General features: G+C 54.5%; 1 protein-coding gene across 1 annotated transcript; it reads right to left on the reverse strand.

Moving 5' to 3' along the window:
- Nucleotides 1–1,674: 1,674 nt before the first annotated feature.
- Nucleotides 1,675–14,115, reverse strand: MVK (mevalonate kinase). The gene is made up of 10 exons (XM_080628632.1): nt 13,952–14,115; nt 13,732–13,879; nt 12,603–12,750; nt 11,314–11,469; nt 8,791–8,894; nt 7,843–7,888; nt 6,963–7,053; nt 6,408–6,524; nt 3,405–3,558; nt 1,675–3,083 (listed from the first exon to the last, which is right to left on the reverse strand). Exons 1-10 carry the CDS (start codon nt 14,027–14,029, stop codon nt 2,932–2,934), a joined length of 1,194 nt encoding a protein of 397 aa, XP_080484758.1. The 5' UTR covers nt 14,030–14,115; the 3' UTR covers nt 1,675–2,931.
- Between the last annotated feature and the right edge of the window lie 113 nt (nt 14,116–14,228).

Genomic DNA, 14,228 nt, shown 5'->3' on the forward strand with positions numbered 1-14,228 from the left:
CACTGGAGCAGAAAGAAGCCACTGCTGACATGGATTAAACACAGAATAATACCATCTGTGCCTGGCAGGGGACAGGCAGCCAGTGGGGAAGTCTCAGGTCACGGGGAGACCCACAGGGTGAGGGGACTGGAGCCCTCTGGGGTGGCGAGAGGCACCCTGGCACGGCCGCAATGATGCTGCCCTGCATCCCTTTGGATGGAAGCGGCTTCTCCCCATTCCCGTGCTGGCTATAAGAGGCAAAGCCGGGATCGTCAGTCTTCCTGCAGAGCTCATAACGTGAAAAATGAAGCTCAAGAAAAATTAGCCAAATTACCAGGCTAATCCTTCAGCAGCAATCACTGCGCCACGGCCCATCCGTAAAACAAGCCCGGGGAGAGCAGACGGGAAAGCACTGGGGCTTGTGGTGGGGCTGGGGGGACAGGAGGGGATGGGTCCGTGGAGAGAATGTGCTCAAGAGGCTTAATTTGGGCTTCAGTTTTGCTCCCAAAGCAGCAAACTGCACCCATGGGGCATGAGAGGACTTGGAGGGCAGCCACCCGGATGCCCACAGCACAGGGATCGGGTCCTTTGGATCCCACACATTCCCTGCAAAGTAGGATGTGGGGCCCAAGGAAGCACAGGAACTGGATGCAGTTTGGTGCAACCAAAAAGGCTGGGGTTGGGCACGTGCCAAATGTCCCTTTGGTTATCCCCGGATTGCAGCGAGGCCTCTGGGAATGCTCTGATGGAGCCGGGAGGGAGGACCGCAGAAAGGAGGGAGAGGATGCTCCCATGCTTGCACAGGGATGTGAAATCCATGCTTACTTCTAACTGGGACTGGCTCCAGCTGCTGACTTGGGCACTTCTGGTCCCTGTGGCATAGGGAAGGCAGATCCCAGCCCTGGCACATCCCCAGTGTCGGGGCAGGCAGAAACGCTGCACCCCACCATGATCCACATCACTCACGTCTCAGCCGTCAGGCTCAGCCATCACCTCATTCCTGTGCCTCCATCACACCCACAAGCGAAGCAGAGACTGGCAAGAGAGAGCTGAAAACGTGCAGGTAAAGGCATCCCCGGCTGCAGGATGGTCTGGGTCAAGCTGAGGCCTTCAGGTACAGCCAGGAGATGACACCTGAAGCAGGGATAGCACAAAACACACTCCACTGTCCAGTGCGGACATTGGCAGTGGTAACAGGAGGCCCCCCACCGACCTGAAGCGGTCAGCTGAAAGCACCCGCTTTAATCACCATTTAAACCAGCAAATCCCAATCCTTACTCTTATTTCCCTTGTCCCCCCAGCTCCCACGCGCTGCCTGCGAGCCCATCTCCCCCTGAAAGCTGCTAATGAGGCTGAGCCCCAGACACGCAGCTCCGAAGCGAAGTTCCTTGGCACTGAATTTGGCATTTCTTTGTGCTCCCCATCAGGAGCTGCAGACACATTCAAACGTGGCAGCGTCAACGCGCTCCCAGATCCGCACATCGATTACGCTGTATTAGAAAATGGTAAATTATTTATCAGGCTTTCTGACTTGTGATTAGTGTAAAGCTGTTCCTGGATGCAAATGGGAATTGTAATTAGACGTGTAGAGACCCAGCATCTGAAACCTGTTTTTACTGAAGCAGTGTAAGGTGCTTTTCTCCTTTTGTACCCAGCATAATTATCAAAGAACACTTTGCACATAAAACCCCCATCCATTTATTAAAACCAGAGACAGTTTACACGTGATGAGTGAAGTCAAGCCGGTCACCACGACGCCGGGATTACAGCGCTAGCACATCTCGCACTTGAGTCTCTACTCCTGCACTGGAAGACAAGCCCGCACCTCTGCCACTTTATTACTCAGCTTTGAATGGAGCAATCCCTGAGCAGAGCTGCACTTAAACCCCAACCGAGCCAAGCAGAACAGCGACAGAATCCCTGTGGCAGGTACAGAGGAGACCCCAGCCACTGAGAGTCCGTGTATTTACTTCAGGATACTCCAGCTTCACACTCACCTGCCAATTCCCCTTTGTGCTGTGGCACAGCTCATTCGAATTCCAGCAGTAAAACCACGGTTACATTTGCCTCCCCGCTTTAAATGCACTGAGGTTTTCTACTTGGCCAACTGCAAGTTCAGGTCAGCTTCTGAGGAGGTTGGGGTCAGTTTTCCTACTTGATTACTTCAAACTAAACCAAACTCGTGTTTGCCCTGCCCCTATGCACATCCCAGTGACAGGGGCAAGGGCACGCTCGGTTAGGAATGAAGCACAAGAGACCCCAGAACAGCAATTGCAAGCAGAAATGGTTTCCTTCCCCCTCCCTCCTTGCAGGCACCAGTTGCTGTTTGAACCAGAGCACATGAACACGAGCCTGGCCTCAGGCAGAAACCATGGGAAAGAGTGAAACCAGTGAGAACATCATTAGAAATGAGCCACATCTTCCCTTTTAATTATCCAGCTCCTGATTAGTAGCAGGGAAGAGCTGGATTTAAAGGTTTCCTCTCCACTGGAGGCTGCAGTCCAGGGGAAACGAAGACGCGAGTGTCAAGCCCTGAGCTGCCAAGATGCTTTTCACCCCAAAATGTCAACGTTCCCTGCACATCCACCTTGCCAGCCTCCGCTGCCCGACGCCAGGGGAGAAGGGAAGAGACACTACATGCATCTGAAGCAGCAGAACCAAGCAAAGTGTTATTACCTGTGCTGGATTCCAGCCAAGCCCCTCTCCTCCTGCCCCTTGGGATTAGCACAGCAGTGGAGCAAGGCGATTCAAAACAGGACTTTGAGAGCCTGGGTCAAACTCACACCCTGCTGCTCCCAGGTCCTCATGGCAGCCCCCACTCCCAGCAGCATCAGGCCCCACACCTGCACCTAGAGGCTCTCAGCCCCACAGCAGAGAAGGTTCCAGGCACCGGGGCACACGGAGCTCCCAGGACAGGGTGCCAGGAGCTCAAGTCTTGCCAGAGGCAGTAGCTTAACTCTCGGTGAGCGCGTGCAGCACTTGGGTGCTTAAAGAGGAGCAGGAGTGCAGGGTCACCCCGGGGGCCCCGATACTGGTCTCCCAGCATTCAAATCCACAGGCACATAAGTCTTGCTTGGCTGCTTCCACGGCCAGCGGGGAGGTGTCTGCCAAGAGGAGGGCAAGAGCAGGCAGTTAGTGAGTGAGGCCCCAGCGGGGAGACCCAAACGGGCCATCACATGGTTAAACACGTGCCCTTGGCACAGGGCTCGTGCCGTGAAGATCTGACACACGTAAATGAAGGCACTGAATGGTCCCTGTATGAAACAGCACAAACCACACCACCAGGCACCATCCCACACTTGTGACATGGCTTCACGTCCCACCATGAGCATCTACCCCTCTGCTTCCGAACCTGACCCCGCTGGCAGGGCTGTGTGGAAGTGGGGCAGGATGCAGGGGATGAGCAGGGGAAGGGATTTACTGACCTGGTCTCAGCAGGGTGATGCCACAGCCACCGCCACCAGCCCCGGTCAGCTTGCTGTGCAGCCCATGGGATGCTGTCACCCGGCACAGCCGGTCCAGGGAGGGATGGCCGGCCCCCATCACGGTTAAGTGGTGTTGGTTTATGTCAAAGAGTTCCTAAAAGCAACCACACACGTGAGATGAGCATCACGACAGAGGCTCCCTCCCATCCCTCTACATGGCCATCTCATTTCTGCAAGGAGTTGGCCACCAGCATCTCTCAGGGTCCAGCAGCTCTGGGCAGGAAGGTCAAAGCCAGAGTCTGAGCCTTGGGCTGCTCATTTGTCCCTGTCCCCATCACAACTTGGGCTGCCGCTGCTGCCCATCACGGTGGCAGTGCTACAACAGCTCTTGGACCTCCTGAGAAACCCTGCTCACTGCAAGCTGTCGGCAGGGACTTATCTCAGGTGCTAAATCAGAGCCCCCGGATGGCTTCACCTCTCCCCTGTCACACGAGTGTTGAGCAGGAGACAGTGCAAGCCCCTCGCTGGCCGTGGGAAGGGCACCAAGCCAGCATCCCTCATTCCTGGCTGTCACCCTGCCCTGCTCTGCAGTCCATCCGGCAGAGCTGCATCCTCCTGACACTGCCAAGTCAGAAACGGCACTGCTGGAGAGGCGACACGGGAGTTATGTCCCTGTGTTTGCATTGGGCACCTTCCCTGTCCTCATGGGCTGAGAGCCAAGGGGCCTCCACCAGCACCATGCTGGGAATGTGGCACCCAGCTCAAGTAGGGTCGAGAGGGTCCTTGCTTCGGGGGAAGAGCAGCACAAACCACCCTGCAAGCAAGGCCACCCTCCAAGCAGAGCTACCCAGCTTCTCTGCTCCCAGGACCAGAGGAATTAAGGAACAGAGGGAAGAGCTTGGCCCACACTCAGAGCAAACCTGACACCAGGCCCCCAAGCACTGCAAGTGCCTTCCAGCTCATCAGCACCAGCACTGGAGGATGCTCAATCTCAGCAACAGTGGTCTGACACTGACTCCATCATTTCCCTGGCACTGGTGGCTGTTCCATCGCTGTTCCATAGGGTGTCACAAGCAGGCAGCCAGCACCAGTCCCAGAGGCTTCTTCACAGGGACCCTGTGCCCCCTCCTCTGAATGATGCCACCAAGCACTTCCTTGTCTGCAGTTAGCTGCACATAGGGAGCAGTGGGAGCCACGCTATAGAGTGACAGGCATCTGTCACACCACCTTCCTCCGCTCCACACGGGTCTCCTGCCAGCACCACACCACACAGGAGGGGACAACACAGAAACAATCCCTCTCCCCCCCCAAGCATTTCTGCACTGCTCTAACGCAGGGAGCTGCATGAGCCAGCGGCACGCAGAGCGCATCCATCCAGCTCTGTGCCGGGCTGGACAGACGTCCATCCAGAGCCCTCTTTATATGCCTGAGTGAGGGCACAGCTCTGCCCGTGATGATCCCAGACACCTGTCATCTCCTGATCCAAAACCTGCCAGGAATCAGACGACAGCTTATGACACAGTAGACTAGTTCGATGGCTCAGATACAACACTGTCCGCAAGTGCACGTTGCAGAAACAGCCCAATATAGATAGATAGATGCTGCATATAATCAACTGTGCCTCTGCGGGCTCTTCAAGCACAAGACAAAACAACAGATTCAAGAGAGAAACCTGCTCACTGCAGGGCTGTTTCCAGGGCATCATATACATGGTTGCTTTGGCATCTTTCATGTGAGCATCTCAGAGCACACCTCAAATTAGCCCTTCCCTGTCCCCCAGTGCTTCCAACAACCTGAGCAATATGGAATTAAAGTGGAGAAGAGTTGTCTGAAGTTTTGCTGCAGACTCCTTTAGCCCTCATTAGGGTCAGCCCATAGTGAGGGGTACAGAAACCCAGCACCCCCCCTTGGTGCAAAGGGAGCAGGACTTTGATCTGGATCCCATGGGAGACCCTCCCGTGCTTGCTGCAGTCCAAGCAGCAGCTCACCCACATGCAGCGAGGTGCAACGCAGCCTGAAGCAGGGAGAAGGCTGTACCCACCGTGTGCTAACAGAGCAGCCCTATGCTGCTGTGCAGGTAGAGCTGGGGCAGTGGCTCTGTCCCGCTCCAGAGCCCACCCCTGTGCCTCTGGACCATGCCCAAGGCTGTGGAGGGGACAACTGACCAGCAAGGACAAGCAGAGGTCCTCACAGGAGAGCCAAGGGGAGGGATCCAGATGCCAACAAGGAACTGCACCGCTGGTACCAAATGGCTCTTGACCATTCAAGTCACTTGGCACCCATGGCCAGGCCAGGTTTGCCTCAGCTGGGCCACTGCCACACGTCCTCACCCTGTGGCTGTAGGAATCAGTGCTCTCAGCACTGCAAAACCCACTTCTTCCACTCAGAACCACGTCTCCCCCCGCTGCAGCAGCCTCTCCTGCTCCGAACAAAGCCAAGACAAACACAGATCTTGGTATGCACCTCATGCATCAATGTCAGGTCAGCTCTGGGCACAACTCTGTTATTCTCTGGAGCCAGGATGAGTGCAGAGCAAAGGGAGCTGGCTCATAACCAGTCCATTGCAAACCAGCGGCTGCTGGGCTCTGCTCCTCACCCCAGCCCTGGCAGTGACAAAGCAGCTGCTTCACAGGCAGTGACTGCCAGGAGGAGAGTGGCTGATCCATGGTGCAGGGAGGCAGCATCCCCACCCGAATCACTCCCTATCTTAGCAGTATCTCTCCATATCTCAGCAAAAGGAAATAAAACCTCCAGAGCTACAGCTCCACAAAGCACCAGACCCGCTCCCTCCCCGCCTGTGCACAGCTCAGGAGACACATGGGCAGCATTTTCCATCCCTCGGCTCCAGGAAGGGCATTCAAAGCAGCGTGCACAGAGCACGGTTTCACTCGGAATGGAACATTTCCTGCTATCAAATTTTTCCTTCGCCCTAATGCTCTTTAAATGCCATTTTGATGTTCAACAGTAACCGTGTCTACAAACACTGGCAAACAAGCCCCTCACCTCCAGCACAGGGTAATACTCTGGTGATGGATTTGCAGGCATCGCTTCCAGAACACTTTGGCACTCCTGAGAAATTGCATCGATGGAGTCCAGCACCGGGTTCATTATAGCAGGGAACTGAGAAGGGGGAAGACAAGATGCGAGGAGACTGCTCACTAATCTCGTACCACGGTGATGAAACCAGACCCAGTCTCTCTGAGCTGGACAATTCCTCATCCCATTTGGGGCTACTCGTTCACAGGACCCACTGCAGAGCAGGGCAAAGGTGGGTTGTTCCCAAACTGCAGAAAATGGGGAAAGAGGAGGAAACAGGCCAAAGGAACTATTCTTTTCATGGTTGCAACAGGCAAGCCCTGTTAATGCTGGAGAAAGGTGGAGGGGAGCTGAACCCTCATTCCCAGCGCATCTTGGCCTTAGCTAGCATCAGACAGGAATGCAGTGACCACAAGAAGGGTCCCCCCGTGAGCCCTGCAGTGCCACACAAGGAGATCTGAGCTCATGTGGGTTCTCTCCCCACCCCGCAGAGCAAACAGCTCCATCCCCACACAACGGCACCTTCAGGATCTTCTCCTTGACACCAGCCACCAGGACCTTGGTGCTTCGAGGGACTTTTGTATTGGTCAGCAAGATCTTCAGCATCGGCACCCTGGAACAACAAAGCCATCTCCTTGCCTCTTCCCTTCGCAGCCCCTATCAGCTCCCAAGGCCCAGACACCTCCAGCTCAGTCTGCTCTGCCTCAAAAGGCCTGTTTGAGCAGGACACCCAAGAGAAGGAGTCCCTCTAAAGGAAGTTAAGCAGGTGCTTAAGTGCTGGCTGGGCTCAGGCTTGCTCCTCTCAGATACAAGGCACGACTGTACCAGTGCTATAAATAGGAGTGTAATGTATTTACCGAAATCCATGTTTTCCAAGCAAAATTTTCCCTTTGAAATACTATCTCAGAGACTAGCCAGCACTGGCCATTAACTGCTAATAGAGCAATTTCATGCACTGTGAAAGATTTTAATGGAGGCAGATTATACCTCCTTGGCAGGAGGCAGAGGGAACAGGCAGGACCTGGATTTGTCTCTGCAGCTTGCTTTGCCTTCCCCACCATCCTACCACCAGGTAAGCAAGAAGTTCCCCTTGCCCACAATGTCATTTGCTGCCAGGAGCAGATCCATTCCTGCTGCCCATAATGCCATGAAATTAATATTGATCCTTTGCACTGTGCTCATCTCATGTCAGATAATGACCAAACACCTCATTGTTCCCATCCACCCCAAACCAAGCCAACACTCAAGTTACCCCCACCCAGGGCAAAATCTGGCTCCAAAGCCCTAGCACCACTCTGTTCATGATCGCCCATCAATCTCCTACCCTCCAACACCCACCCAAAGCCTCTTTGACATATTCCACCCAGCCTATGGAAGTGCTATTTTTAAGCTCTAATATTACCTCTTTAATGGTGTGATTTTTCCTGATTGGTATCTCAGGGCTCCACCTAAAGTAAAAGACATGCATTGTCTGAGAGATAACAGTGGCAGAAGGGCTTTCATCTTTAGAACCTCACCCAGAGCACATGACAGTAATTGCAAGGAACACCAGCTAAATGAACCATGTTCTCAGGCAGCATGGATCTGCCTAACCCTGGCGACTTAATGAGGGGGTCTGCCCAGCCATACTTAACCCAATGGCTTCCCCTTTGCTCTGCAATCACATTAAAGACTTTTCAAAAGGCAGAGTTTGGCCAGCCTTAAATCTTTACTAAATAAACCCCAAGCAGAGATTCCACGGGCAGAGCCAAGGATGGAGGTTTCAAAGCGGACTGAACGTGCGCACTCACGTCAGCAGCCATCCTTCAGCATGGAATTTCACTGTCCAGAAGGAATGTCTCACTTTGCTCCTACTTTTCCAGAGGCTCTGCAATTAGGTCTCATTAGAAAGATTATTAAAAGTCTCCAAGGACACTTCCAAGCCCCTTGGAAGTCTCTGCTAATTGAAACTAAGGGGCAGCTGTCTGACTGCATTAGCCCTGGGACAGGATTAGGGCTCTTTGTTCACACCAGGATGTTTAAGTATCAGTTATTTGAAGGAGGGTCTCTGCCCATGGCACTTGCCTGGGGGATGCAGACCCCTGGTGTTACTGTAGCCAGTCCCAGCTCACTGAGGGAAGGATTCCCTCTGCTCAGGTCAAAAGAGGGACCTGAACTTGGGGGTTTCTGGTGCCTTTGCTGTACCTCAGCACATAAAGCAACTGCTGCATTCAGTGTCCCTGCAGCAACCCCAACCAAGCCTGATTGTCTGCTGATGCACACCCTGCAGCAGAGAATGGAAACACATCTGGTGCTCCATCATCCCTCAGCACCCATATCCAGTGCTGGGGAGCAGCAAACACACACGTACCCCAGGTACCAACAGCATTATCCACCCCCGAGGGGTTGCCATGGATCACCCGCTCCCCTTGGAAGGCCCAGTGGTTAATCAAAGCCAGCTCTTCTTCTGTCCACCTGAAAGGCAAGAAAATGACTCCAATACACAGCCAAAACCAGCTTGTGCTGAGTGATGGGGAGAAACTTCAGGGAGAAGATCCTAGCCCTGGCTCAAGTGAGGATCAGATTTAACTCAATGCAAGCCCAGACCCATCCGCACCTCCCTAACGCTGCGCGTTTCCACACATCCTGGCCTGAGATCCTGCTCAGCGCCAGGCGGGACGGTGTATTTATAGCCACAGAAGGTGTGATGTGAGAAGAGAGTAGCAAAAGTTGCATTTCACACATGCCTCTAATTGCCAGCTGCCTCACAGAGTGGGTCAAAAAATAAAGCAGTTTTAACTACAGCATCTCCAGCAAAGACTTTGATTTTCAGGGATTAACTCCTAACACTTCAGCTGCACTGGGTGCCAGCGCTTAGAGCACAGAAGGGAACCAAATGCAGACGCAGAAGGTGTTATGCTAACAACACAAAAGCAGCTCCTTCTGTCCTCTTAAAAGCAGTCCCATCATTTGGTTAAGTGCTTTGGGAGTTCAAATGGTGGCACAAAGAGTTTGGTGCTGGGTCAGGCTCAGCAAGGACCCAAGCCCCTGCCTGCACATCCTAATTAATGGGCTGTAGCACCACAAAAAGCAAAGGCAGAGCTGCCAGTTACTGGCTGCAAATTCCCTGCAATCCAGTGCAGTGATTCCTCCCCCAGCATCCTTCACTACCCCACTGCTCTGCGCCCTCAGGGCATGCACGCACAGAACCCCCTTCACAACTCACCAGTCTATTTCAAACCCACTCACTCCACAGTCTCAAACCCTGGGGCCCCAAGGGAAGCTCAGCACCTCCAGCTTGCACCCGCTGCCTGCTCTGCGGTCCACACACTGATCACACGCTCCAGGTCCCCATTCAAACGCCCTGATGCACGGTGCTATCAGATATCCCAGCACCAGCGATGCTCTGCACAGACCAGAGCTGGTGTTTGCTGTAGCAAGAGCGTGCATTCAACAGGTTTTTGGAATACAGGGCACGGAACAGGTATCAGATGATGGAGCAGAGGCACAACCATGGCTTTTGGAAACGCATCAGTCTTCCATGAGATAATGAGAGCAGCACTGAAGTTCTGAGAGCCACCTGCTACCTGGAAGCTGTTTCCTCTGACTCCCCGCTTCCCTGGGCCTCAGCTGAACGTCTTTATCCATCTCCACGCACCTCTCATTTCTCTTGCCAATATTTAATCTGCAGAGCATTCAGCAAAGCAGCTCACGCCGCCGCTACTCAAAATAGAAGCGCAGCTTGCTGTAAACCACTTGTTTTTAATCCTCTCTGAGAGGCTGCGATTCTTCTCCGCACAGGAGTCATTATATCACGCTGTTCTTTTCTTGCCACGTTAAGCAAAAACCCTCTGAAGTCTGACACTCTCATCTCTCACTTACCCCTCTGCACGCCAGCAGGAGGGAAAAAACCACGCTGCATTCAAGCTGCAGCTCAGGAGTGGGAGCAGGGAATGAAGGCATCCGTGCTGCTCACCTCGGGACCGGCCTTTCACCCCTCATGCCTGTGGCTGGGAGAGAGCCGCCTGAGCACAAACTGCTCTGCTCCAAGAAGGGGTTTCTGGGTCAGGAGCAAACCCGGGTTTGAAGCAGAACAGAGTCACCCCCTCTTTGCTGTCACACTTTCAGCCCCACACAAAGTCCACTGAAGCCAACCATAAAGGGTGCACCTGGCAGGGGGAGCGCACAATAGAGGTGCTGAGCTCCAGCTGTGGTACGCATCTTTAAACAGAGACACGCAGCAGACCAGTCCAGCAAGGCTCAACTCCAAGGGAAAGCAACCCAAGGGCAGGAGGAAAGAAAGCTCCTTTCACCAGGCACTGATAAGGGGGAAGCTCGGGCAGGACATGAGGGGGACGGGTACCACGTGCAGAGAAACACTCATGTGAAAACGCAGGGAAACCAGAAAGGATCTTTGACTCCTTGAGGGCTCCAAGCAAAGCCTGGAAGATGCTCAGAGACAGAGAGAAAATAGAGGTTAAACAAATTCACCATTTAAAGTGTGAGTTTTATTTGCTTGGCAAAATAAAGCTGGGGTTTTTAAGCCCATGTACCTTGCACTAGAGGAGGGAAACGGTGCAAGTTTTACACAGCCTCTGCATCCAGCTGCTGTTATCAGATGTGAGTTATAAACTCGTGATTCCCAGGTCAGAGCCCTTGGACAGGGCATGTCCCTGCTGCCAGGAACACAGAGCAGCAACAAGAGAGGAAGGGAAAGGAGCTGGGCTCAGGGTGCCACTGCTGCAGCCACAACCACAGCCCAGAACTTGGCCAGAGAGACCAAGAGAGATGCCAGAGCCAGAATTTGTCTGGGGAAAAGGACACAGAGGGGCACAGAGAGCAGAGCTGGCCCGGGCCGTGCACCCAGAGCAGGCAGGGTGATGGGATGCGTTACCTGGCCGTGGGCTCTCCCTCCTTCAGAGGGCAGGAGATGGCTCCACACACAGTCAGCAGGGCCGCTGCCAAGCAGACGGCGTAGGCAGCACTGGAACCCAGCCCAGCTCCTGTGGGCAGCTCCGACCACACCAGTATGTCCACACTGGGAACATCTCTGGAACACAAGCACAGAGGATGCAGCACAAGGACCCTGAAATCCATCTTGAGACGACATTTACAAGGCAAAATACAGCAATTAGGACTGATCACAGGGAAAGCTGGTTGAAAAGTGGCAACATCAGCATAAGCATCAGCACACACAGGGGCTTCAGGAGTGCTCAGTTAGCACAGCTGAGGGGCCTTGCAAAGCCATTGTGCTAGAACAAAGCCTCCCTGAATTGGGTCTGTGATTAGCACAGCTTGTCAAGCTGCTAGCAGGGCACTTGGTAACTAAATACTTGAGTAGCACCATAAAGAGACCCTTCAAAGATTGCTGTAAACATGATTTTAAACGTATTTCTAAATACAGGGCAATTACTCCAAGTCCATAACTGCACAGTTACATCCCACTGGAGCAACAAGCACTGCGTGCCCAAGCTCGCCTTTTCTCCACTGAACCCATCTGGGTTGTGTTACAGAGCCTAACATCAAACCCAGGAGCTTTCCATGGCTGGTGAGTGACATGAACTAGGAACCGACAGTTTCAGAGCAGGCTGATGACAGCCGCAGTGCTCTCACCACACAACTCAGAGGCTGCGAAGCAAAGCACAATGCAGCTGCACATCAGAGTCTTTAACCTTGGATTTGTTTGCTGTGAACACTGAGATCAGGTTCTGATTCGGTTTCAGCTGTCCAGTAACATTCTGATAGCAACAGTGTCAGTCAAGTTTAGAAACTGGACCAGCCCTGAGCTGCAAGGACCCCAAGTTCTCATGTTTTTAGGGAGATTCAGCCCACGGGAGGGATCAGCCTTAGCTCAGACATGAAACTCACAGCTCGTGTCCAGCATCCTAAGCCAGGATGAACTGAGGTGCCCACTGGAGGTAGGGACATCAGTGTCTGCTTCTCTTGACTGTGCAGAAAGGGTGGGGGATGAACCACTCCAACTTAAGTACCTCAAAGCCTGATGCCTAAATGAGAGCTCCTCACCCTCCATAGAGCTCAGCTCTGAAGAGCATCACCTGAGGTGCTCAGAGCTCAAATGAAGTGAGATTCTGTCTCAAAGGGCTGGTTTCTTCCCATGCCCTTGGAGAAGCAATTAATGGTGAACACTCAGGATGCTGATTCGGGGCAGGGAGGCAGCCTTACCCATGCTTAGCTGAAATAGCCAGGTACATGTAAAGGAAGGCAAGAGTGGCAAGGCTCTCGGGAGCCGAGGCTCCGGCAGCAATTCCAGCAAACTCTTTCAGTGTATCCAGCTGCTCTGCACTGGGGGACTTGGATTCATCAAAGTCAGCTACGGAAGCAAGAGGGGAGAACTGAAACACTCAGAAAGCCAGGAATGGTTAAACGTGAAAGCAGTATTCACAGCACCTCTCCCGCTGTAACAGGCTGAAACACACTGAGCCGATTCCAGGTTTCCCCCACAAACTTTCTTCCTGAGGATTTAGGATAAAGCGAAAGGCACAATCTCCACCAGCCACTCGGAGAAGCCTGTTCCAACACCCCACACCTGCACTGCATTACAGCAACCACCTCCTTCCCTGCACTTCCCAGTGCCTCCATCCACCATTACAAAGAACCTGGCAAACCACAAACTCTTTCTTAAAGAACGTGGATATTCTGAGGTGCTTCACATGAGGCTGGACTCCAAACAGCCAGGAGCAGGCATCAGTGTGAGACAGCTTTTGGTCAGTGCTGAGCGGTTGCCACCAGTGCTCTCACTTATTAGAGCTTGTTCTGCCTTTTGCTAAGCGAATGCAGGATCCCGGGGGTTAATGCCAAGTCCCTGGGAGCCAAATGGCACAGCCAGCAGGCAGGGGCTCTCACCTAGCACAAGAGGCTGCAGAAATCCCAGTGAGAGCTGCCATGGGGCACAGAGGCAGGAGAACAGCCCCATACCCTGCCCTCCCCAGGCGCCCTCAACTCAGACCCGCTTCAGAGAGACTCTGCTTTGGCTGCGCACCCCTAACTACACCCGGACGTGAACCTTGTCTGCCTGAGCCCCTGGGAACTGACACAGGAGGACCCAGCCGCAGCGAGGGCCGCTCACAGGAACCAGGCCGTGAAGCAGGTCACGAGAGGCTCAGAGTGCGGGTGCCTGAGCCGGAAGCGTGCAGGGACACGTTAAACACACACTGAGAGGCGACGAGACCCAGCAACGCTGTGCAGGGGGGGCCAAATAACCCAGCACAGGGTACCCGCAGCGATGGGGGTCCCAGGCAGAAGGCATCGGGCAGGCCCCAGAGCCTCACACGACCGCCGGGGAAGCGCTTGCCTGCAAAGCTCCTCCTCAGGGCCTGGAGGCTGGGGGCGTCCCAGCTCCTCACGACGCCGACCCCGGGCAGGCGGACGCACAGCCCGCGCTCCCCGCACGGCCGCAGGCGGAGGAAGGTCCTCAGGTCCAGCGCCACGGCCAAGGCCACCTGCGGGCGGGGAGAAGCGGGTCAGGGAAGGCGAGGGCAGCCCCGGAGGCCCGGCGGCCGCAGGGTCCTTACCTTGCCGTGCACCACGGCGTGCTCCCCGTGCAGGATCACCTTCCCCGGCGCCGACACCACCAGGCTCCGCTCCCACATCTCCCGCTGCGGGACCCGGCACCTCCGGCGCCCCGCACCGCCGCCTCGGCTGCTCCGCTCCGGCCACGCTGACTGACAGCGGCGCTGGCCAATAGGAACCCAGCTCTGCCCCGCCCTCCTTGCTTCCCAGCCAATAGCCGCGGTTGCTTCGGGGGTGGGGCTTCGCGCTGGCCAATCGGAAAGGCGCAGCGCGCAGTGG

Source organism: Psittacula echo (assembly GCF_963264785.1).
Source record: "Psittacula echo genome assembly, chromosome: 13".
Taxonomy (NCBI): Eukaryota; Metazoa; Chordata; class Aves; order Psittaciformes; family Psittacidae; genus Psittacula; species Psittacula echo.